The sequence below is a fragment of the Hemitrygon akajei genome, chromosome 28 (assembly GCF_048418815.1).
Source record: "Hemitrygon akajei chromosome 28, sHemAka1.3, whole genome shotgun sequence".
Lineage (NCBI taxonomy): Eukaryota > Metazoa > Chordata > Chondrichthyes > Myliobatiformes > Dasyatidae > Hemitrygon > Hemitrygon akajei.
Genome location: NC_133151.1, coordinates 9,290,634 through 9,317,263, shown reverse-complemented (window position 1 = coordinate 9,317,263; position 26,630 = coordinate 9,290,634). Strand labels below are relative to the sequence as shown.

The 26,630-nt window shown below is 45.8% G+C and overlaps 1 protein-coding gene across 1 annotated transcript in view; it reads right to left on the bottom strand.

The window, feature by feature from the left end:
• Positions 1 to 856: 856 nt before the first annotated feature.
• LOC140717670 (adenylosuccinate synthetase isozyme 2-like) overlaps positions 857 to 26,630 on the bottom strand; it is a 39,899-nt gene continuing 14,125 nt past the window's right edge. The window contains exons 7-13 of the mRNA XM_073031307.1: positions 19,454 to 19,535; positions 15,691 to 15,817; positions 6,681 to 6,835; positions 6,205 to 6,329; positions 4,131 to 4,228; positions 2,340 to 2,489; positions 857 to 1,859 (exon numbers count right to left, since the gene is read on the bottom strand). Coding sequence (XP_072887408.1) covers positions 1,807 to 1,859; positions 2,340 to 2,489; positions 4,131 to 4,228; positions 6,205 to 6,329; positions 6,681 to 6,835; positions 15,691 to 15,817; positions 19,454 to 19,535 — 790 coding nt within the window. The 3' untranslated portion in view covers positions 857 to 1,806. The remainder of the gene's footprint in view (positions 1,860 to 2,339; positions 2,490 to 4,130; positions 4,229 to 6,204; positions 6,330 to 6,680; positions 6,836 to 15,690; positions 15,818 to 19,453; positions 19,536 to 26,630) is intronic.

Sequence of the window (26,630 nt, the reverse complement as noted above, 5' to 3'; positions counted from 1 at the left end):
GGTCAGTGACGGGGAGCGGGAACCTGGGCTGATTCCCCCTCTCTCTAACCCAGGGGTCACGGGCAGTGACGGGGAGCAGGACCCCTGACTGATTCCCCCTCTCTCTAACCCAGGGGTGACCGGTCAGTGACGGGGAGCAGGACCCCTGACTGATTCCCCCTCTCTCTAACCCAGGGGTGACCGGTCAGTGACGGGGAGCAGGAACCCTGGCCGATTCCCCCTCTCTCTAACCCAGGGGTCACCGGACAGTGATGGGGAGCAGAAACCCGGCCGATTCCCCCTCTCTCTAACCCAGGGGTCACCGGACAGTGACGGGGAGCAGGACCCCTGACTGATTCCCCCCTCTCTAACCCCAGGGGTGACCGGTCAGTGACGGGGAGCAGGACCCCTGACTGATTCCCTCTCTCTCTAACCCAGGGGTGACCGGTCAGTGACGGGGAGCAGGAACCCTGGCTGATTCCCCCCTCTCTCTAACCCAGGGGTGACCGGTCAGTAACGGGGAGCAGGAACCCTGGCTGATTCCCCCCTCTCTCTAACCCCAGGGGTGACCGGTCAGTAACGGGGAGCAGGAACCCTGGCCGATTCCCCCTCTCTCTAACCCAGGGGTCACCGGTCAGTGACGGGGAGCAGGACCCCGGGCTGATTCCCCCCTCTCTCTAACCCAGGGGTGACCGGTCAGTGACGGGGAGCAGGACCCCTGGCTGATTCCCCCTCTAACCCAGGGGTGACCGATCAGTGACGGGGAGCAGGACCCCTGGCTGATTCCCCCTCTCTCTAACCCAGGGGTGACCGGTCAGTGACGGGGAGCGGGACCCCTGACTGATTCCCCCTCTCTCTAACCCAGGGGTGACCGGTCAGTGACGGGGAGCAGGAACCCTGGCCGATTCCCCCTCTCTCTAACCCAGGGGTCACCGGTCAGTGACGGGGAGCAGGAACCCTGGCTGATTCCCCCCTCTCTCTAACCCAGGGGTGACCGGTCAGTAACGGGGAGCAGAACCCCTGGCTGATTCCCCCCTCTCTAACCCCAGGGGTGACCGGTCAGTGACGGGGAGCAGGAACCCTGGCCGATTCCCCCTCTCTCTAACCCAGGGGTCACCGGACAGTGATGGGGAGCAAAAACCCGGCCGATTCCCCCTCTCTCTAACATGAGAGAGAGAGAGAGAGAGAGAGAGAGAAGGGGGAGAGGGGAGAGGGGGGTAGATTGTAGCTGTTCTCTACAGCGATGCAAACACAACTCAACACCTCAGTGGAGTGAGCGAACTCCACAACGGACACAAGGGATTTCCCAGGTGCTGGAAATCTTGAGCAACACACACACACAAAAAACGGTGGAGGAACTCAGCGGGTCGGGCGGAACTCAGCGGGGAATAAACGGTTGACGTTTTGAGCTGAAGCCCTGAAGAAACCTCGACTGTTCATTCCTCTCCACAGACGCGGCCCCACCTGCTGAGTTCCTCCAGCGTTTTGCGTGAGAGATCACTAATACTTCTGCCATAACACGAGTGTGATTTTTGAAATCTAAAGATACTCTGACAAAGATTGCTTCGATTATTTGAAAAAATAAGTTATAAAAATATACCCCTGATTACACAGAGGTCTCTCTTTCTTGGATGCTTTGAAGTGTCCAATGCTTTCCCGGGGATCTTGGCCGTCACCATCGACAACCTGGCACTGAGACAGACTGGCTTTCCATCGGCCGCTTCTCTCCAGCAGCAGTCTTGCAGAGGAGGGTCGTCAGGGGTGAGGAGTGGGGACGGGGGGGGGGGCGGAATGAGGGGGGCGAGGGTCTCTGTACTCCAGGTGTCTTCAGAACAGCTGGATCATGGACTCCCGGGATTTGCCAATTCCGATCCACTTAACTGGAGGGGAAAAAGCGAGAGGGCGAGTCAGAGTGTGGACAGTCCTTACCCACTCCCGGCACGTGTCCCTGGGGCAGGGCGACTGTGGCCATTCAGCCCATCAAAGGGGGAGTGGGCGGGGCCTGATATCGCACCCTCCTCCCCAGCACGAGTAGCTGGCTACACTGTACCTCAGCCGTTGGGCTCAGAAGCTTTCGGTGTGACGTGCCCAGTCCTGGGATGGCTGAGGGTCTGGTCTCAGTCCCCACCCTACCCCACTCCTCCACCTCGGCACCATCTCCACTCCCCTCAGCCGCCGACACCCCATCCCACCCGACTCCCCTGGCCCTGAACGCCACCCTCGCACCGCAGGCTCCAAGTCCTACCGCTTCCCGATTGTTCCTCGTTCTAACCCCGTGCCCGGACAGCGGCGGGGGAAGGCACGAGGGGCTGGAGCGGGGAGGGGTCGGGAATGTGCGCTCTACTGGTCCCCGGACTCACCCGGCACGCCGACGTACTCCTCGATGAACTCCACGTACTTCCTGGCGTTCTCGGGCAGCTTGCCGAGGGATCGCACGCTCTCGGTACTCTTGTTCCAGCCCAGCAGCGTCACATACTCCACCTGGACTTTATTTAGCTCCTCCTGGTTGGCTGGAGTGGAAGACAGGAGGCCGGTTAGGTCACTTCGGGCTTGGGGGAGCGAAACACAGGCACGAGGCTGCCCGCTCTACTCCGCGCACACGTGACTGACCCGCTCAGACGTCAGCTACGGATCTGCCAACCACAATCGTCAGACGGATCACATAGGTGGTCACCAATCAACTTCCCAGCTCTTTACTCATCTCTCCCCCTCCCGGTTTCAACTGTCGCCTCGTGTTTCTCTCTCCCCTCACTCAGATCTACGCCTCATCTTTTTTTCTCCAGTCCCGCCCAAGGGTCGCGGCCCGAAATGTCGACTGTACTCCCCCCCCACCCCGCCCCGGAGACGCTGCCCGACCTGCTGAGTTCCTCCAGCATTTTGCTCAGGATTTCCAACATCGGCAGACTTTCTCGTGGGTGGTGATGAGTTGGCGTACAGGAGTGTGACAGGGCACCTGGCTGAGCGGTGCCAGGATCCACCACCTCTCACTCAGCAGCAGCAAAACTGAAAAGAGCTGATTGCTGACTTAATGGGGACGGAAGGTGAACGGGCACCAGTCTACACTGGGGTGGGGGGGTCAGCAGCTTGAAATTCTTGAGTTGCCAGCGCAAGCGAGCTCGATTTCCACGCTTTAGGGAAATTTGGATAGCTTCGTGGATGGGAAGGGTATGGAGCAGCTCGGTGGGAGTAGACAGCACAGACTAGATGGGCCGAAGGGCCCGTTTCTGTGCTGTACTTGGGGACAAATCGTGCAAATAAATAACACCGAGGACATGAGTTGTAAAGTCCTTGAAAGTGAGTCTGCAGGTTGTGGAGTCAGTTCCAGCCCAGCAATGAACTGAGTGAAGTTATCCAGAGGTGACAGAGATTTACATAGGCTAGCACGTTATTGTGGGCTGAAGGGCCTGTACCGCAATCTACTGTCCTGTGACTGCTAGCCAGAATGCAGGCGAGAGCATCTCCGTGCTGCCTTTCCGATGGCGAGTTCAATCGGTGTCCCAAGCAGCTCAGGGGACTCTGCAGCCGCTGACCGAACGAGCTCCTCGGTTCCACGGAGGCTTTGCGGGTTGAGGCAGAGGGAGATCTACTGGCGATATAAAAGGACCCAAAAGGCTTCCTGGGACGGCTGGGAACACAGAGTCAAGGTCGCAATCGCATCCGTAAGAGATGGGAGCAGAATTAGGCCATTTGGCCCATCGAGTCTGCTCTGCTCTTTCATCCGTTTTCCCTGTCAGCCCCAGTCTCTTGCCTTCATGCCCTGATCGATGAAGGATCTGTCAACCTCTGTCCTAAAGATGTGAAGTTTTCAGTGAATGGGTTGGGAAGGAGATGAATGTCAATGGGGTGGGTGATTCCACCTCCAACGCAACCACGTGGATTTCCGACAAGGGCTCAGGTTCCTCCTCACAACCCAGTGACGTGTGTGGTCGGGGGGGTAATCGTCCCTCCGTGAGAGGGTGAGGGGCAGAAATTGGAGGTGGGGTGAATAAAAAGAAACGGGTGTGTAGTGAACAGTGCGGAGACTATTTCCGAGACGTAAAGCTGGTCAAAACTGGATGGGGTCACTGGGATTGCAGAACTCCGGGGGAAAATCCCCAAACCCCAGGGACAGGAAAGTCGTCTCTCACACACACACACACACACACACTTACCTGGGAAGTACGGGATGGTCTTCCCCTCCAGCTTGTATCCCACTCCAATCTTTATTTCCTGAAGCGTGTCCAGGATATCCAGCTTGGTCAGAGCGAGCCTGGGGGGTGGCGGGGGGGGGGGGAACGGGACGGTAGAGGATGTAAAAGTAATAATCACTTCACAGTGCGTCACCAGGGAACAGGTCTGACACCCATAACCCATCGCAGTAACTCACAACCCAGGACCCTGAGCCAGTAAACTCACAGGAACTTCATTCAAAGTACATTGATTATCGAAGTAGGTATACTTTATATAACCCTGAGATTTGTCTCCCTACAGGCAGCCGCGAAGCAAGGAGACCCTGTGTAAAATATATGGCCGTCAAACCAATGTGCAGAGAAAGAACTACATCGTGCCTGTGAATATCTTTTTCGACTTCCAGGAAGACCCAACGTTCAGAGAGGGAGAAAAACACATCATGCAGACGGTAAGTAGGGTTCTGAACTGAAGCGGCAGATTCTCTGGAGCAGCAGTGTGAACTGGACCATACCCTCGCCTCGGGCCCCAACACCCTGACGTTTACAATCCGGCCCGGTGCCTAAATCCACATCACAACGTTGAGTTCAATTGCTTCGATACACTCTGGGGTCTGGACCCCACCCCCGCTTAAGGTGAACGGGGAGCAACACAATGTCGTGGGTAGCTTCTCTTTTTTTTCCTATATTTATCCGTCCATCCGCTACACGACGCGGCAGCGTAGTGGCTAGCACCAACGGTTTACAGTGCAGGTGACCCAGGTTCGACTCCTGCCGCTGCCTGTGAGGAGTTTGCACGTTCTCCCCGTGACCGCGTGGGTTTGCTCAAGGTGCTCCGGTTTCCTCCCACAGTCCAAAGACGTGCCGGTTGGTGGGGTAATTGTAAATCGTCCTGTGATTAGGTGAGGGTTAAGTCGGGGGTTGCTGGGCGACATGGGTCGCAGGGCTGGAAGGGTCTACTCCATGCTCTATCCCAATCAATCAACGGAGGACTATGTAGGAGGGAAGAGACAGATTGATCTGAGAGTAGGTTTAGCTGTTGGCACAACGTACTGGGCCTGTAATGTTCTACGTTCAATGACAGAGTGGTGGGTGCCGAGAATGTACTGCTGGGGTTCTGGGAGAGGCTGATACATTAGGTGCAGTTCAAAGACTCTTAAAGACACAGGGATGTATGAAAAACGGAGGGTTATGGGCTGTGTAGGAGGGAAGGGTTAAATTGATCAAGGAGTAGGTTAAGAGATTGGTAGATCATAGTGCCCTGTACTGCATTATATTCTGTGAACTTCACTCCTCTCTCCAGGGCGCTGTCCCATCATCGGGTCAATTCAAGTGCTGGAAGGACTGGGTGTCGGGATCTGGGACGAGAGCCGATTTTGCTCGTTCTCCGCGATGTTCACTCCTCTCCCTGCGGTGCTGAGGCTATGAAGACTCCCCCGGCTGCTGCGCTCCGTGCCTGCTAATAGAATGAACTGACAAGCGAGGCTTTGGGCCTGCTCCAGGGTTCGGACCTGAGGACTCCGTTTTGGTTCAGAATGCTGTTGTTCACTTCAATTGTTTGCATGATGTGTTTTTTTTTTCTTTATCTTGCGCATCAAGGGTTGGTCTTTTATTTTTATTATCTTTTTCTTTAATTGGGATCTTTCTGGTTTCTTGCTTTGTGGCTACCTGTGAGCGAGCAAATCTCAAGGTTGTATAATTTATACATTCTCTGATAAGAAAGGTACTTGAATCTCGACAGCAAAAGACACAAGGAGACCTCTAACCGTGAGACCCAAATAAAGTGGTTTTAAGGAGCGTTCCAAAAGGGAAAGGAGGGCAAGGTTACCAGGACATTCCGTAGCTGGTGTCCCATAATACTGAGGGTAGATGGGTCAGCGGTGAGCAGGGCACCAGGAACGGAGTGCGACGAGATGGGGTTACTCCGGAAGGGATGATCCAACACAAAGGGAGCTGTGGGAAAAGACGATACACCTTCACGGCCGAGGGGAAGTGGGAGGGAAACGCGGACTGAAGCTAGGATAGGCTGTGCGCGGCATCCCCCCCCCACTGGACTTACGCCGTGAAGCCGTTGATCATGTGGGCGTATTTCACCAGCACCAGGTCCAGCCAGCCACACCGCCTCCTGCGGCCCGTGGTCACCCCGAACTCCCGGCCTCGCGTCTGCAGGAGGTTGCCTATCTCCTGGAAACAAGACACGGTGCGGTCAGACCCGTGGGGGTGAAGAGGGACGGGACGGGGTGGGGGGGGGGGGGGGAAGAGTGTCGTGGGGACGATCGGTCGATCAGATGAGTAGAAGTCCAGGCCCGATGTCTGCGAGTCTGAAGACACTGAAGGTGGGAGGCTGGGGTTGGAGGACTGTGCACGTGGGTGGGAGCCTTGCTTTGCTGTGGTAGGAGCTGTGTTGTTCTACCGAGCATTGTGGGTACAGCTGTGCTGTTTGTAAACGTAAGGTGACGCACGGCGGGGGGGGGGGGGGCACGCTTCCGATGTACACGTGGCAGACGGACCTTCGATCCGGGGGCAGGCACTCACGTTGTTCTGCTCTGTGGGGAAGGCGCCGACTCCCACCCGGGTCGTGTAGGCCTTCACCACACCGTAGACCACGCCGACGTTGTGAGGGGGGATCCCCAGCCCCGTGCAGACGCCGCCGACCGTGCAGTTCGAAGAGGTCACGAAAGGGTAGGTACCTGCAACAGACGACACCTTGAGACAGAGGAGGGGGGAGCCGGGCCATTCGGCCCATCAAGTCTGCACTGCCCTTCAGTCCTGGCAGATTTTATTTCTTTCCCTAACCCCGCTCTCCTGCCCTCACCGTTGAGCTCTGAACAACCTTCACCAGTCATAGGCACACGAACTGACCTCAGGCTGTCAGGTGACACTCACCCGAGCCGGGTTTACTGTCACCCGCATGACTCCCTGTACACACAGGCGCGACGGAGCGGCCACAAGAAGATACACACACTATTCTCACAAGAACGAACACAATTAGGACAAAAAAAGATAGTACAGAGGTAATGATCAGGTTCGAGCACGGAATGGTTGAGGGGAAGTGGCTGCTCCTGGACCTGGGGGTGTGGGACTTCAGGCCTCTGGGCCTCTCGCCCGACGGGAGCTGCGGCAGGGCCCAGTGAGGATCTTTGATGGAGGATTGGGGCAACGGCTTTATATTTCAGAAAGACTTTCTACCCAGTTATGGGACGGTCGTGTAGGGTGGCCCTCACGCCTGATTTCACGGCGCTTTCTCTGGAACTGCAGATGGTGAGGTACACCCTTGGGTGCACTGGGACACACCGGCCAGGGGACCCAGCCAGGGTTGATCAGGAGGCCTCGGCTTGCGTCCACGGGTCACACCTCCAGATCCACAGCCATCCGGAGGCTCACTCAGCAGCCTCTGTGACGGTCCTGGCGGCTCTTTCCTTTGCAGCCCCCGTAACGCCAAGGGGAGAGAAGCAGTTTGTCCTACACTCCGTTAGTGCTTTTCCCTTCTACGACGTGCTGAAGTGATCTGTACGCATGGCATGCAGAAACAAACCTTCTCACTGTACCTCGGAACACAGTAAACCAACCGTTGAACACTTCCACACCATTGGCCACAAGCAGGACTTCCCCATGGCCAAACACTTTAATTCCCATTCCCGTTCCAAAACGTCTCGTCTATGCTCTCCTCTCGCGCCAAGATGTGGCCACCCTCAGGGTGGAGGAGTATTGATTTTCTCCATTTTGTAGCATATGGAGTAAGTCGCATTCCTAGCGGCTCTCTCTCTTTTAATACATTTTATATCCCACTAACATCCTTTTTAGTTTTGATGATTTATTACTTCTACTGAAGGATTTACGACTTAATTACAATGGCCAAAAAAAGTCGTTCTGGTATTGAACTGAGAAGCGGCAAGACTTTTCCTGAAATGGAGCAAACGGAACAAACCAAGAAAACGGAGGAATCTGTTACACTAGCAGGAATATTTTCTTCAATACAAGACATGAAGTCGGAATTCGGATCGCTTAATATTAAAATTGATAAGCTGGCCGGTTCAAACGGGAAGCTTGAAAAAGTTATTTCTACGATTCAAGACTCTTTGAAAAACTTGGATTCTCAACTTCAAACACTTCAGCAGACTACAACCTGAATCGAGACTGAGCATGATCTATTCAAGCAAACTATTAAAGATCAAGGAATGAAGATATCTTCGATGGAAAAGAAAATCAATGAAATTACCTCGGAACTATCTAAAACGAAGAAAAGAATGGTTGATTTAGGTAGTAGAGGGCGTCGGAGGAATCTGCGTATTCTGGGACTGCCTGAAAATACTGAAGCTGGCAATCTGTTAAAATTCTTTTCAGATATGTTGTACTCACTTTTCAATGAGACCCTGGAAGCTAGCCCCTTAATTGACAGCTCACAGAATTCCATTCTCTCGCTGTTCACCCGAATTACATCCTCCAGCGGTTTCTTTGCATTATTATACGACTAAAGAAGCTATTCTTCGAGAAGCCAGAAAGAAGCGGAAATTATTCTTTAATTCAACACAGATTCGTATAGTCGAAGACTATCCTCCCGAGATCTTTGCCGAAAGAAAGAAATATCGAGAAGTTATGAGTGAAATGTATAAATTAGATTTAAATCCCTCCCTTCGCTTTCCAGCAAAGCTGATAATTTTTCCTGAAAAGTCTCAATCATTGAGAATCAACTCTCCTCAGGAGGGATGGGAGTATATTAAAAATCTTAAAGTTCAGCCTACTGAATAAAATATTAAAGTTATTCCGATTACTCAATAGGCAATTTTGAAGTATTTGCTGTATGAGTTGTTTATGGAGCTTCTGAGTTAAGTACATTCTATACCTTTATATTCTCTGGTATGGGTCGTGGCTGATTTAATTTTTTTACCTTATTAATAATTAGTACATATATAACTGTCTTGTAGGGAATCTTTATAGTATTGTACTTTAATGGCCTGTGTAGGACCTGTTCTGTATTACTCTTATTTCTATTTGTTTCAATACTTATAGTTTTAGGTCTGTTATATATATATACTCATTTACTTTTCTTTTTCGAGAGAAAGAATATTGTTTGTAATATTATTCCCTCGGATTTATTCCTTTTTTTGAATATGTGTTTGTTACTTTAGCTGATTCTAAGATGGCCGTTGTTGATTATGATTTTATTAATGTTAGACATAACATTATAGTAGTTGAATTCTGTTTGTGCCTTTTATTATGGCTATTTTCTGTGGGATTTTTGCTTTATTTTTATTATACGGAGCTGCAAGAATGAGAACAGGGTTAAGGGTTATTAGTCAGCATGGGACCAGCCTATCTATTGGGTGGCGGGAGGGGGGAGGGGTCTATGGATAGGTTCTTTTCTTGATTGGACAGTTCTTTTGATGGATTTCTCTTTCGTAAATGCGTCACTCCTTCTGGTTGTACCCGCGCCTTCTGGTTTAATCTGTACTTGCGTAACATTTCTTTTATATAATATTAAATTCAATTTTAAACATGGATGTTATTAAAATCAATATAATATCTTGGAACTGGAACGGTGTCAATCACCCCATTAAGCGTAAAAAGATTTTTAAGAAATTAAAAACACTTAATGCTGATATTATTTTTGCGCAATAAAATCATATACGAAAACAGGATGAGGACAGGTTTTTCCGCTTCTGGAAAGGACATTTATTTCACTCGCTGTCGGACAGTAAAACAAGAGGCGTTTCTATATTTCTTAGTCCCAAAATCCCTTTTGTACACTTTAATACTACTACTGATTTGATTGGGAGATATTTAATTGTTACTGGTTTATTATGCGAGCAAAAGGTAGCTCTGGTGTATGTATACGCACCTAATGTAGATAATTCTGATTTTTTAAAGAAACTTGTTTCAGAGTTACTAAATCTCAATGAATATAAGCTGATCATGGGTGGTGACTTTAATTGTTGTTTAAATCCGGTGATTGACAGGTCATCAACCAATCCGTCGCTTCCTAATAAAGCGGCAGCTTGTATTAACTCTTTTTTATTAGAATATGGCCTTGTCGATATTTGGAGATATAAACACCCCAATGATAAAGATTACTCTTTTTTCTCACACGTCCATCACAAGTATTCTCGAATTGATTACTTTTTTTTAGATACACATCTGTTAAACTCTGTTGAATGTGCGTATGACATCATTGCGCTCTCAGATCACGCGCCTTTAAAGTTAACCCTTAAGCTTTCGGATAGATTTTTGAAAACCTCACAGTGGAGATCGAACCCCGTATTGTTACAGGATCCAGCTTTTGTTAATTTAATTAAGGAGCAAATTTCTATATTTTTTGAATTTAATACAACTGAAGGAATGTCAAATCTGGTTACAAGGGACACCTTGAAATCTTTTCTTAGGGGACAGATAATCTCATATTCAGCAGCCTTGAGAAAGAAAACTAAAGTGGAATTGTCAGTGTTTATAAATAAAATTAAACAGATAGATAAAGCGTATTCTGTTAAACCTACTGAAGACCTATATAAAGAAAGGGTCGAACTTCAATCACAGTATGATTTGCTTCTGACCTTTCCCACTGAACAGCAAATTTTTAAATCTAAAAGTTTATTTTATATACATGGGGAAAAATCTGCTAAACTTTTAGCGTATCAGTTAAAGGCTGGGATGGTCAGAAGACAGATTTTAAAAATTCGCCGACCAGATAGAACAGAAACTTTAGATCCCTATGAAATTAATAAGATATTTATGGACTTTTACTCTAATCTTTATAAATCTGAATTCTCTGATAGTACTATTACTATGAATAGATTTTTGCAAAGGTTAAACATACCTCAAATTTCAATTCAAGATGTTGATATGTTAGATGCACCTATTAAACAAGAGGAGATAGCCAAGGCTATATCCTCTATGCAATTAGGTAAAGCTCCGGGACCTGATGGTTATACGGTAGAATTTTACAAGACTTTTCATGAAATGCTTATACCACATCTTCATCAAACGTTTACCGATTCTACATCCTCTGGGAACCTTCCTAAAACTTTTTATGAGGCATTAATTTCATTGATTCCAAAAAAAAAGACCCACTGGAATGTGTATCCTATAGACCTATTTCTTTACTGAATGTAGATTTTAAAATCCTCTCTAAGATTCTAGCAAATAGGCTTGAGAATATCTTGCCTAACGTTATCTCAAACGCTCAAACAGGATTTATAAAAAATAGGTACTCACATTTTAATATTCGAAGATTGTTAAATATCGCTTATTCCCCCTCAGCCAAAGAATCTGAATGTATTGTATCTTTGGATGCAGAGAAAGCCTTTGATAGGGTGGAGTGACCTTATCTATTCCAGGTTTTGAAGAGGTTTAATTTTGGTCCAGGATTTATTTCCTGGATTAAATTGAGGTTTTAACTAATAATCAAAAGTCTCCTTACTTTAGATTATATAGAGGTACCCGTCAGGGTTGTCCTCTTAGTCCTTTATTATTTAATTTGGCTTTAGAACCACTTGCTATTGCTCTTAGGGATTCTAATTCTGTGCAGGGTATTAGGAGAGGGGATGAATTACATAAGGTTTTGTTATACGCGGATGAGTTATTAGTTTACATCTCAAATCCTAGGAAATCTATTCCTTTTATGTTATCTATATTTATAGAATTTGTTATTTTTTCTGGATATAAACTTAATTTACATAAAAGTGAATTATTTCCTATTAATAATTATTCTGATTATTATGATCAAATACCTTTTTATATTGCCAAAAACCATTTTACTTACCTTCGTATCAAAATTACTAAAAATTTTAAAGACCTATATAGGTATAATTTCTTTCCTTTAGTTGAATATACTCAACAGGCGCTTTCTAAATGGTCCCCTATGTCAATGTCTTTGATAGGTCGAATAAATGCTATAAAAAATGATTATTCTACCAAAATTTTTATATATATTTCAAGCAGTTCTCTCTTTCGTTCCAAAAACATTTTTTGATAAAATAGATTCTCTGATTTTGTCTTATGTTTGGAATAATAAAAACTCTAGAGTGAATAAACTTTTATTGCAAAAATCAAAAAAAGATGGGAGGATTGGCTTTACCAAACTTTAGATTTTATTATTGGGCAATTAATATTCATTTTATTACTTTTTGGATTTATGATATAGACCAACCAAGATTGCCCTTCATGGTTACAGCTGGAGGAAAATTCAGTAGTGGGGTTTTCGTTAGCTTCTTTATTAGGAGCTCCCCTTCCGTTTTCGCTCATCAGGATAGGTAGACAAGCTCTCAACCCTATTGTTAAAACATACTTAAAAAATGTGGTTTCCATTTTGTAGATTTTTTGAATTAAATGATTTTCTACTTTCTCGTAATATTTATTCTAATTTCTTTTTTAAACCATCAACTTTGGATAAGGCTTTTTTAACATGGAAAATTAAGGGAATAAAAACTTTTTTAGATTTGTTTTTACAAGACTATTTAATGTCTTTTTCACAGTTAATGGATAAATATGATATCTCCAATACACATTTTTTCAGGATATTTACAGGTTAGGAAATTTTTACGTGATTTTTTACCGAATTACCCCTCCGCCTGCTCTTTAAATTTGGCTTATGCTATTTTTCAGTTTAAACCTTTTCAAAAACGATTAATAGCTATCATTTATAAACAGTTAATGAATGCTCGCATGTCACCTAATGATAGGTTTCAACGCACCTGGGAAGTAGAACTTCAACATTCACTTTCAGATAATCAGTGGAGTAAAATTTATTATTTAGTCAATAATTCATCTATCTGTGCACACCACCAATCTTAATTCAGTTTAAGATAATATGTCCAAAGATAAATTGGCGCATATTTTTCCGAATATAAGCCCTATTTGTGACAGATGTAATGCAGAAGTGGCTACTCTAACTCATATGTGTTGGTCATGTGTAAGTTTAAATAATTTTTGGAGGGATGTGTTTGGAATATTATCTCAATTTATAGATATGGATGTTCAACCTAATCCACTTACAGCAATTTTTGGGATTATTCCAGAGGAAGCAAGCAAAGTGTCTGCTTCCGCCCAACATGTGATAGCTTTTCAAACTTTACTGGCTAGAGAGCTATTTTGCTACACTGGAAATAATCTAACCCGCCCTACTGTTTTCTGTTGGCTCTCCTCCATTATGTCATGTCTAAGCTTGGGAGAAAATTAGAAGCCGAACATTTGATACATCCTTTAATTTTGAACAAGTCTGGCAACCCTTTATTCAATATTTTCACATGATTTAATTTATTTTTCTTTATTCTCTTTGTGGAAAATCCTTATCCGTGAAGGTTCGGAGATGACTGGAAGGATGTTTTTTTCTCTCTTTTTTTAAAATTTTATCGTCAATTGGGACTGCCCAATCTTTCTTTTTCTTGTTTTCTTACTCCTTTTTTTTTTGTTTCAGATTAGTTAGTGGGGTTTTTTTTACTTTATCAATAAAATTTCCAATCTTTTTTTACGATTGCTATGAGGAGCTGTAGTTTTTTTTGACCATTGTATATATAACAGCATAATATTTTACCTATTTAATTTTGACATTATATACTTTCTGTTTTTATTATCGCTGTTTATATGTCTTTTATATTATCTGTTTGCTAAACTCCTCCTCTGATTTGTATATTCTTTATTTGAAAATCAATAAAAAGATTGAAAAATGAAAATGAAATGAATGGGGAGTATTTCGTCTGGGTACCCTCCAAACTGATGGCATGAACATCGATTTCTCCTTCTGGTTAAAAAAAAATTCCACCACACCAACCCCCCCCACCTCCTTTATTGTCCCACTCTGACCTTTTACTTCTCCTCACTCCCTTCTGGGTCCCCTCCTCCTTCCCGTTCTCCTCTGGTCCACTCTCCTCTCCTATCGGATTCTTTCTTCTCCAGCCCTCAACCTTTCCCACCCACCTGGTTTCACCTGTCACCGTCCAGCAGCCTCCTTCCCCTCCCTCCCCTCTGTATCTTTTTATTCTGGCATCTTCCCCCTTCCTTTTCGGTCTCGGCCCAAAACATCCACTGTTTATTCACTTTCCATAGCTGCTGCCTGACCTGCTGAGTCCCTCCAGCATTTTGTGTGTGTCCCAGTAGTCCGAAGCGTGGCTCAACAGTGACTTGTACAACTGCAATTTTAATGCCCCCAACTCCTAAACTGGATGCCTTGACTGATGGAACCCAGCAAGCTTTTTCACCACCTTGTCCACCAGCACGGCCACCTTCAGCGAACTATGCAACCTGCGCTCCCAGGTCCCTCCGTTCCACACCACACATCAGTGCCCTGCCCTCCACAGCCATACTGTGTGGGAGCTTCCTTGTACGAAGGAGGAGGTTTGGTGTTTGATGTCCTTGCTGCCATTTCCGTGAAATGTGATCTGTTAGCTTTTTTGTGCGAGGGAGGGTTTGGGGTTTTGCGAGTTTTTGTTTCTCCTTTTTGCGTGGGGGGTGTGGTCGATGTTCCTCTTTGAACGATTCCACACTTGTCTTTATATTGAGGCTATCGGATAAGACAGATCTCAGAGTTGTATTCGGCATACACTTGATAATAAATTAACCTTTGAAGGCTCTAGCCCGGTTGGAGTGTCCAAAATGCATTGCCCCACACTGATCTAAGTTGAAATCTATTTGCCATTCCCCAGCCCACGTCCCTAACTGATCAAGATCTCTTTTGCAATGCATTATCAACAAAACCCCTTATCATCAGCAAACTCACTAATCTTCCCGTGACTATTCACATCCAGGCCACCTTAAGAAAGGATGTGCTGGCATTGGACAGGGTCCAGGGGCAGTTCACAAGAAAGTTCCCAACCCCAACTTGCTTAACTGTATTTGTTGGGAACCCCGGGTTTAGAGGAATAAAGCCGATCGAATGTTGAAACGCAAGATAGAGTGCACGTGGAGAGCATGGTTCCTGGAGTGGGGAGTCCAGGACCAGAGGATACAGTCCCTTCAGAACCGAGATGAGGAGGAATTTTCTTTACCCAGAAGATGACGAATCAGTGGAACTCATGGCCAAAGATGGCTGTAAAGTCATTGGGTATATTTTAAAGCTGAGGTCGATGGGTAAGGTTTTGGGGAGAAGGCAGGAGAATAGGATTGAGAGGGATGATAAATCAGCCATGATGAAATGGGGTAGCCATAATGAAATTGGTTGGAATGGCCTAATTGAGCTATGTCTTATGGTGGACGGTCATAGATTTTTCCCCAGGGTCAGTGTCCCTCTCAACCCCATTCTCCCCTCCTCCCCTTAACCTTCGACACCACCCTGACTCATGCCGCGCGTTTCTCCCCACAGCGCAACAAGGTGTGAGGTCGGTGGGTTAATCGGCTGCTGCAAATTGACCCCCTCGGGTGAGGGAGAGGCGCTGTTCCACACTCTACAATCCGCTAGTCTCCTTCCTGTACAGTCCGCGTTGCCAAGTACTTCTGCCTGACGTGGGCTTTGCGGTACGCAGGGCCAGCAGCTGCTTGGGAGGGGATTTGATGGGGTGGCAGCTGCCAACAACTCCTCGTGCAGGAGCAGAGCGTTTCACACAGGGCCGAGACTCACCAAAGTCGATGTCCAGAAGCGTGGCATTTGCACCTTCCACGAGGATCTTCTTGGGCGGTCCGTGCAGGGCCTTGTACATGAAGTACACACCATCTTTCACCAACGGCCGCACGCGCTCCGCGTAGATCTGTGCAGGAAGCGATCGGGGCGAAATAAATTATATACTGCTCATTTTTGACATAAGTGTTAACAGCCTGGAAAAGCTTTCACTACTAACGTAATGGTCTTTCTGTAACAGCAGTGTTTGGGTCACGGTTAGAGATAACGGGCGCTTTGGAACGTGAGCTGTCCAATCAGGGGAGCTGGCTTTTGTGTTGTGCGCCTGACCCGGTGTGAGCTGGGGTCTTCATTCGGCAGCAGATGAAGAGAGAAGGCACCGGAGGGAACCGGTTGTAGCAGGATTCGGCCCAGTGGGGGGGCCCCTGATTGGATGGAGCTGGGTGCCGAGGTCGACCGAGGATCGGTGAATATGAATTTTGGAAGAGTTGAGCTCCAATTTGGGCACTTTTTGTTTTTTTCCTCCTTTTCTTTGCTAACCCTTTAGTTAAGATTCATAAATATAATTAGTTTAGACCATAACACAAAGGAGCAGATGTCGGCCATTCGGCCCATCGCGTCTGCTCCGCCATTTCATCATGAGCTGATCTAATCTCCCCTTTAGTCCCATTCCCCCGCCTTCTCACCATAACCTTTGATGCCCTGACTACTCAGATACCTATCAATCTCTGCCTTAAATACACCCAATGACTTGGCCTCCACTGCCGCCCGTGGCAACAAATTCCACAGATTCACCACCCTCTGGCTAAAAAAGTTTTTTCACATCTCTGTTCTGAATGGGCGCCCTGCAATCCTCAAGTCATGTCCTCTCGTACTACACTCCCCCACCATGGGAAACAACTTTGCCACATCCACTCTGTCCATGCCTTTCAACATTCGAAATGTTTCTATGAGGCCCCCCCTCGTTCTTCTAAACTACAAGGAGTACAGTCCAAGAGTGGTCAAAACGTTCCTCATATGTTAACCCTCTCATTCCCGGAATCATTCTAGTGAATCTTCTCTGAAATGAAGGAGAATCTTCTCTGAAGTTTAATCGTATGCAGTGTGCCGTCTGTCGCTTATTGGCACCGAGTTGTGACGGGGTAGCAAATCACTCAGCAGCCACACAAACCGGGGTTTGGGGTGGGAGAGCCGTCTCAAACTCACGGATTTGATGGGATGGAGTGTGTCTTCCCGAGGTTTATGCAGCCCAAGGAAACTGGGCATTTCACATGTATAGTAACAAACCTGCTTTGCATTTCATTACCATACAAGGGAAATTAATATCAGAATGCAGATTGAAGTGTTACAGAGAAAATGCAGCACAGGCAGACATTAAGGAGTGAGGGCAACGACGAGGTAGATTGGGAGAAGAATCTATCTTATTGCACTAGTGTTCTGAAAACTTGAGAAAACAGTCCTATAGCAATGGGGTGGAAGCTGTCTTTCAGCCTGGTGGGACATGCTTTCAAGTCTTTTGTACCTTCTGCCCGGTGGGAGGGGGAGAAGACCGTCTGAGGTGCTGGGGTCCTCGATTAAGCTGGCTGCTTTGCCCAGGCAGAGGAAGTGCAGAGAGAGACCACGGAGGAGAGGCTGGATTCAGCGATGTGCAGAGCTATGTCCACAACCCTCTGAAACCCTCACGTGCAAGGAAGGGAAGGGAAGAAGCCAGAGTAAGGGGGGTGGGGAGGAGTACAAGCTGGCAGGTGATAGGTGAGGGGAAAAACTCCAAGAGGACCACAACCTTTTCGTAGGGGTTTGGAGGCTTACGTTCCTCGATGACCCTGAGAGCTATCTTGGCTGGGGTCGGGGCTTTATGCTTTGGCTCTTGGTAGGGTCACCCATGTTAAACAGGTCAAAGGGCAGAGGTCAGACTAAGAGTGGTCCACCAGTCCACCAGGTTCGGTGGGGGGGGGGGGGGGGGGGGGGGGGCTTCAGCTCAGGGCAAACAACTCTGTTGCTAGGAAAACAACAATGAAGAATTATTCTGTATCTGTGTGTGACTGTATGGACAGACAGAGATGAAGGACCTTCATTGTACCCTAAATGCCTGTGGCATAACGGGCAGGAGAGAGGCTGAGGGGGGAAGGAGGTGTGGGTAGGGGGAGGGGGATTAAATGAGAAGCTGGGAGTAGATAAGATCCCAAATCACGATGCATCCAGATAGGATCCCTTCCATGGTGCATCCATAAAAATTGAGGAGGATCGAAGGGGAACATGCCAGATTCATCTATCATCCCTACTCGGACAGAATACACCACTGATAGTCAGACTGATGGGAATAAAAGGGTTTCCTCATTTCCCTCCTGATATTGCCACCTTATTCGCCTGCCTGAATCACTTTATGAGGCAGCTCCATCTGCACCTTCTGTGTTCAATGAGACTCAAGCTCACAATTTAGCCCCCTCAGTTCTGCCACAGTTCCCTTGACAGACCCCCAAATACCTGAAACCTTCACCGTTGGGGATTCTGTGAATGACTACCTAAATCTTCATCACTGGGGATTCTGGGAATCACTACCTGAAACCGTCATTGTGGGGCTTTCTGACAATCGCCACCTGAAGCTGTCATCATTGGTGGTTCTGGGGGTGGGTTCTCTCATTTGAAGCGCTAATCCCCAAGGCCATTCTACCTGCGGTAAAAGGTAGGATTAGCCCAAACAGCATGGTCAAGATGGGCCAAATGGCCTGCTCCACGTTAAAAGTGAAATCACGAAGGGCAGCGTTCTGAGGAGAGCGCTCCATGGGGTGAGTTTTCCTTGAACCTGGCAGACAGAAGAGCCATAGTAAACGAGTAGGGGCGCCACTAGAAGGAAGTGGTTAGCACGCTCACTCAGCGATCACCGACTGGGGATCGATTCCCGCTGCTGTCTCTGAGGAGTTCTCCCCACGATCGGTTGGCATTCTCCAGGTGTTCCTGTTTCCTCCCCGCCTTCCAAAGCCTCGGAAAGGCCAGGGTTAATAGCTGGAGAAGTGCTATATCGGCCCCGAAGCACGGCAACACTTGCAAGCTTCCCCCGGCACAAGCCTTGGCCTGTGTTGGTCGATGATGCATTTCATTGTAGGTTTTGATAAACGTGACAAATCAAGCTAATATTTAATCTCTAAATACAGATATAGAGAAGAACCTGAGGCTCTATTGGTATTGGTCGGACCACACTTGGAGTACCGTGGACAGTTTTGGGCCCCTTAGCTGAGAAAGGATGTGCTGACATTGGAGATGGTTCACAAGCATTATTCCAGGAATGGAAGGGTTAACGGTAATGAGGAACATTTGAGGGCTCTGGGCCTGTACTTGCTGGAATTTAGAAGAATAAAAAGGGGGGGAGGGAGGATAATCTCACTGAAACCCTTTAGAATTTTCAAAGGCCTAGATAGAGAGAACATGGAAAAGATGTTTCCAGTAGTGAAGGGGTCTCAGAATACAAGGCCGTCCCTTCACAACAGGCTTGAGAGGAACTTCTTTGGCCAGACCGTGGTGAAACTGGAATTCGTTGCCCCAGACAACTGTGGAAGCCCCAGTCAATGTGTATATTCAAATAGGAGAATGACAGGCCCTTGATTAGTAAAGTAGTCAGGAGAAGGCAGGACAACAGGGTTGAGAGGGGTAACAGATCAGCTGCGATGGAGTGGGCGGAGTAGACTTGATGTGCCGAATGGCCTAATTCAGCTTATGGTCCAAGTTACCCCAGCTCTGCCCGTCATGGTTCCACCCAGTCTCCACTCACCTTCAGTTTTTCGAGCTCCCCTTCGACGTCGATGATCAGCATGGGGTACATGGATTTGTACTGGTTGGCAAGCACCCTGAAGCTGCAGAGTGTGGACAGAAGGAACAGAGTTAAAGGCACGACACACCTAGATCACATTTCCTCCCCATTCTGACGCTCGGTCTGAGCAACCACTAACCTCTTGACCATGTCTGCACACATTAAGTTTCCGCCACGTGATTGGCTGACTGGATATTTGCATTAATGAGTGGATGTACAGATGTACCTAATAAAGTGGAAGCTGAGAATATGCTGGAGGTAGCTCGTGTTTCAAAAATTGCAGCATTTTCATTTCTAAGACACAAGTAACAGTTTGATGATGTATATGGAGCAAAAGATGGAAGCAAACCAGAATAGGAAGGCCGATGCAAGATGGCACCAGAGCCTGCTCTGAAAATCATAATAAGTACTTTAAATCTCCCAAATGGGGAATTATTTTGTTACAACAGTGACATTTAACCATAAAATATTCTGTAGATGCTGCAAATCCAGAGCAACACACACAAGATGTTGGGAGGAACTCAGCAGGTCGGGCAACATTCATGGAGAGGAATAGACAGACAGTCGATGTTTCGGACCAAGACCCTTCATCAGGACTAGAAAGGGGGAAAGAAGGTGGGAGGATGGGGAAGGTAGGTGATGCAAGCAGGGCAGGTGATGGGGGGGGACTGGGACTTATTGCAAGTTGCTCCTGGCTGGTCTACCCACTATTTCAATAATAATCATTCTACTCTTTACAATACTCTGTGTAATGGTCTGATCTGCATTGCACTCTATTTTCTTCAGAGTGCCGGAGGCTGAGGGGAGATCTTTATAAGATTATGAGAGGTCAACGTCCTTAGCTCCTAGTCCATTCTATATACAAACGCCATTTCCGTGGTCAGGGGGCCCGGGCGGCACAAGACAAATACTGATTGGGAGTCCGCTTCGCTGAGACACCACTCTGGGTGCAGGAGCAGCACCTTATATTCTGTTCGGGTAGCCTCCAACCTGACGGCACGAACATCAATCTCTTGGAACTTTCACCATTCCCGTCCCCGTTTCCCCCTCTCACTTCATCTCCTTACCTGCCTATCACCCCCCCCCCCCCCGGTACTCCCCCCCCTTTTCTTTCTTCCATGGCCTTCTGTCCCCTCCTATCAGATTCCCCCTTCTCCATCTCTTTCACAAATCAACTTCCAAGCCCTTTACATCTCCCCCTCCTGGTCTCACCTATCACCTGCCCCCTTGTACTTCATCCTTCCCCCCCCACCTCTCATTCTGGAATATTCCCCTCCTTCCTTTCCAGCCCCGGTGAAGAGTCCCGGCTCGAAACGCCGCAGCATTTTGAGAGTGTTGCTTTGGACCTCCGGCATCTGCGGGTTTTCTCGTGTTCCAAATGAAGTGCGACTGAGGAACGGGTGTGAGTTTTCAGAGTCGGTTAATCGGCAACGGCACTTCATCGAGAAGCTCCGTGATTTTATAAACCCCTACGCAGTCACGCCATTGCCCTCCCATGCTCTAGGGAATAATAAATGGTGACGTTATCACTCAGTGCAAAGTTAATCTGGACAACCGCTGGTCTAGCAGCCTCTGCAGTAACATCAGACCAGTTTATTCCTGGGTCGTCACTAAACATGGGTGAGGAACACTTCAAATGGAGCTGAGGGGCTCCACACTATTGATGTGATAGAACAGAGCCTTGGTGAACCGCGTCTTGAGACAGTTCAGCAACCCCACAGCCTTGGACCTGAGGCAGATCCCCTGCAATACCAGAATTTAACACATTCCAGTAACAGATCCTTTGCCAATGTAGCTCACGGACTGGCAAGCAGAGGGTGATCGGAGGAAAGTATCGGGGGGGGGGGGGGGGGAGGCAGAGGATGTCCGAGGTAGATGCTTCCTTGTCAGAGAGTGGTGAGTGTGTGAAATGGCATGCCAGGGACAGTGGTACATTATGAACGGATTGAGCTACTGGACCCCAACGGGGTCGACAAAATCCAATGCAAATATTACAGCGGCCAAGCTGAGGGATAACTATCTACCAGGATCCAATCAACTGGTTGTCAAGTGGCAAGACCAGCTCTCCGTGGTCTCTACCCATGAGGGGCACAAATTCCACCGGGCATCAGTGAGTCATGGCGCAAGAAAACACGAAGTGTGGTTTTCGGCAAACAGATCTGTAAACAAACGCATCGACCTCGATCCTATTCATGAGCCGACGAGGGCACAATTCCAGACCGCAATGCACGAAGTTCGCCACACAGCCAAGCAGCGGCGAGATCTCCTCACATCACAAATGGGTTTCTACAATGTAAAAGCCAAGCGTTCGCAGGACACACCACACAATCAGCACTGCCATGACCACGTCTGCCCGTACAGAGACAAAACACTTGCAAGTAAATTCGGAGAACAACTCAACCCACTCCTAAATAGATGATAGAAACCTGGAGGGACGCATAGGAGGGAAGGGTTAGATTGATCTTAAGGGTTAGATCGGAAGGTCAGCACATCGTAGGCTAAAAGGCTTTTACTGTGCAGTAGTTCTATGTATAGCTTGACATGTATAACTTCACACACACACAGCGGCCACTATCAGGTACTGAGTGCACGTTAGAGTTCAAGGTTCGACATGTTGTGCGTTCAGAGATGCTCTTGTGCACACACGGTCATTTGAGTTACTGTCGCCTTCCCGTCAGCTTGTACCAGTCTGGTCGTTCTCCTCTGACCTCTCTCTCATGAACAAGGCGCTTTCGCCCACTGGATTGTTATTTTTTGTTTCTCGCACCATTCTCTGTAAACTCTAGAGACTGTTGTGTGTGAAAACTCCAGGAGATCAGCAGTCTCTGAGATACTCAAACCACCCCATCTGGCACCAACAATCACTCCACTGTCAAAGTCACTCAGATCACATTTCTTCTAATTGGTCTGAACGCCAACTGAACCTCTTGACCACGTCTGCATGCTTTTTAATGCACTGAGTTGCTGCCACATGATTGGCTGATTAGATATCAGGCCTAATAAAGTGGGTATCACACAGGCAAGTCCCCTTCCTGAACTGCCCTCACACTGACTGGGCTGCTGAGAGTCAGCCAAGTCGGTGGGTCAAACGGGGACAGGGTCAGCAGACTCCCCTCGCTAGAGCACATCTGTAAAGCAAGTGGGCTTTTTAAAACAAGCAGTGCTCACCGCCGTGAGAGAAACAAGAGATTCCCGGCCACTGGTGAAATGAGAGGACTGTGAACAAAGACAGCCACACAATGGTGCAACTGGATCCACCGCCTCACACCTCCAGAGACGCAGGTTCGACAGCAGCCTCTGGCATTGTCTGTGTGGAATCTGGACCGGCACAGCACACAGAATCTACCACGCTGTGCCCAACTCACTGAGCCATACTAATCCCCTCTGCCAACACAATGTCCACATCCCTCCATTCTCTGCACGGTCACATGCCTAAGAGCCCCTTAAATGCCTCTCATCCTGTTTGCCTCCACCACCAGCCCTGGCAGGGGATGCTAAAAAATAAACAACCTCCTTTGAACTTGCCTCCTCTCGTCTTAAATACATGCCCCCTTAGATACTTGCACCCTGGGGGAAGAAAATGTCGGCTGTTTATGCCTCACAATCAGGTCTCTCTTCAGCCTCTACCGTTCCAGAGAAAACAACCTGAATCTAGTAACCCCAACGCCCTCTGATGCTCTCCTGAGCCTCCGCACCCTTCCTGTAATGGGGGGACCAGAATCAAAATCAATCCTCTGGATGCGGCCTAACTCATTATCACCATCATCATGTGTTGTGTTGTATGACGTGGACGATCATGGTCTTCACCACAACTGATCTTGGCAAATTCTACAGAAATGGCTTGTCATTGCCTTCTTCTGGGGTAGTGTTTTTACAGGATGGGTGACCCACCCCCCACCCCCAGGCATTATCAACGCTCTTCAGAGATCGTCTGCCTGGCGTCAGTGGTCACAAAACCAGGATTTGTGATATGCACCGGCTGCTCATATGACCACCCACTACCTGATCCCGTGGCTTCACGTGACCCTGATCGGGGGGGGTTGGGGGGGCTAAGCAGGTACTACACCTCGCCCAAGGGTGACCTGCAGGCTAGCGGAGGGCCTTACACTTCCTTTGGTAGGGACGCATCTATAACCCGCCACCCAGTGGCCCAACTAAAGTTTTACAAAGCTTCAATGCAACTTCCTAACTCAAACTCAGTGCCTTGACAAATAACGGCAAGCACGTCGTACACCTTTTTAAAAAAAAATTTTAATTGAACTTTCAAAGAAATATCAGCCATCCCCCCTCCCCTTAACCCCCTCCCCCCCCCAACATGTCCCTATATATATGAAAAAGAGAAAAAAAAAGAAAGAAGAAAAGAAAAATGAAAGAAAGAAAGAGTGCCTGGATATTGGAAGACCCCCACATGCTCCATGGAGTTCAAAATAGCTTTAATATTTATATTTATTTCTTTCCCCAGATGACCAATAATTTTATCTTCGGAGCACCTATATATTTAATCCTATCTTTTGTAAATAAGGGCGCCAAATTTTCAGAAATATATCATATTTATTTCTTAAATTATAAGTAATTTTTTCAAGTGGAATGCAGCTGAAAATTTCATTCTTCCAACGATCTATACTTAAGTATGAATCCGATTTCCAAGTAACTGCAATAGCCTTTTTGGCTACTGCCAATGCAAATTTTATGAATTCTTTCTGATATTTGTTCAATTTGGGTTTCGGTTTTATCCCTTCAATGTCACCTAGTAAAAATAATATTGGGTTATGTGGAAGTTGTGTTCCAATAAAACTCTTAAATTTGTCCAAAAAGGATGAATTTTAAAACAAGACCAAGTAGAATGTAAAAAAGTACCAATTTCTTGATTACATCGAAAACACTGATCAGATAAATTTGGGTTTAATCTATTTTTTTTGTGGTGTTATAATTGATGTAAAAAATTATATTGTACTAATCTTAGTCAGACATTTGTTGTATTTGTCATACTGTCAAGACATAGTCTTGACCAACTTGTTTCATCAATTTTAATATTCAAATCAGTTTCCCATTTTTGTCTTGACTTATGAATTTCTTGTTTAATTGCCTGTTTTTGAATCAAACTATACATACAAGAAATAAGTTTTTAATTTTTTTCCTTTTTGAATTAAAGTTTCTATTTCATTAGGTTTCGGCATTAACATTGTTTGACCCAGTTTATCTCTTAAATAAGCCCTTAATTGGAAATAACAAAAAAGTGTTATTTGATATTTTGTATTTATTCTTTAATTGATCAAATGACATTAATTTACCTCCTTCAAAACAGTCTCCTATATATCTAATCCCTTTTTGAAACCAGTTATATAAAAGTTGGTTATCCATTGTAAAAGGAATAAGTTTATTTTGAATTAAAGGTTTCTTTGCTAATAAAGATTTCTTTATCTCATCATCAACATTTATCTTATTCCATAAATCAATCAAATGTTTTAATATAGGAGATTCTTTCTTTTCCCGTATCCATTTAGATTCCCATTTATATATAAAATCTTCTGGTATATTTTCTCCTATCTTATCTAACTCTATTCTAATCCATGCCGGTTTATCTTGATCAAAAAAAGATGCAATAAATCTAAGTTGATTTGCTTTGTAATAATTCTTAAAATTTGGTAATTGTAACCCTCCTAGGTCAAATTTCCATGTCAATTTTTCCAACAATATTCTTGACATCTTACCTTTCCAAAGGAACTTCCTCACACATTTATTTAACACTTGAAAAAAACTTCTGCGGTAATTGTATTGGTAGTATTTGGAATAAATATTGTAATCTAGGGAATAGATTTATTTTTACAGCATTGACTCTACCTACTAATGTTATTGGTAACATCATCCATTTATCAAGATCTTGAAATTTTTCAATAATGGCATTTAATTTATATAAATTCTTTATATCATTATCAACTCTTATACCTAAATACTTTATACCATTTATCGGCCATCTAAATTGAGTTATTAATCAACATTGACTATAGTCTCCTTTAGTAAGGGGTAGAATTTCACTTTTATCCCAATTTATTTTGTACCCTGATATTTTCCCATATTCTTCCAATCTAGAAGATAATTTACGCAACGCGTACAATGGGTTTGTTAGATAAAGCAGAACATCGTCAGCAAATAAGTTAATCTTATATTCCTCCTGATTAACTCTGAAACCCATAATATCTGAATCAGTTCTAATTAATTCAGTTAATGGTTCTATCGCCAACACAAATAAAGCAGGTGATAATGGACAACCTTGTCTAGTTGACCTTGTTAACTGAAATGATGTTGAAATTTGGCCATTTGTCACTACTTTAGCTTTGGGAATCGTATTTAAGGTTTTAATCCAATTTATAAAAGATACTCCTAATCCATATTTTTCCAATACCTGAAATAAAAAATCCCATTCCAATCATCAAATGCTTTTTCTGCATCCAAAGCAACTGCCACACTCATTTCCTCCCTCTTTTGTGCCAGATGAATTATGCTAAGTAACTGAGTTACATTATTCGCCGATTGTCTATTTTTGATAAATCCTGTTTGATCCATATGTATTAATTTTGGTAAGTATTTAGATAATCTATTAGATAAAATCTTTGCTATTATTTTATAGTCGGTGTTCAACAAAGAAATAGGTCTATATGATGTTGGCTTTAAAAGATCTCTATCTTTTTTTGGCAATACTATTAAAATAGCTGTCGAAAAAGATTCTGGAAGTTTATGCGTTCTTTCCGCTTGCTGTATTAGCTCCATAAAAGGAGGAATTAATAAATCTTTAAATTTTTTATAAAATTCGGGTGGAAAACCATCTTCTCCTCAAGATTTATTACTCTGAAGTGATCCTAAAGCTTCTTCGACCTCTTTTAATATTAAAGGCATATCTAATCCCTTCTGTTCTTCCGAATTCAATTTTGGGAGAGTTATTTGTGATAAAAACCTTTCTATCTCAACAATATCATTTTGTGATTCCGATTGATATAATTCAGAATAAAAACTTCTAAAAGTTTCATTAATTTCTAAAGGTTTATAATTAATTGTATTTACACTTGTTCTAATTGTATTTATCATTTTGAAGCCTGGTCTGTTTTTAACTGCCAAGCAAGAATCTTGTGTGATCTTTCAC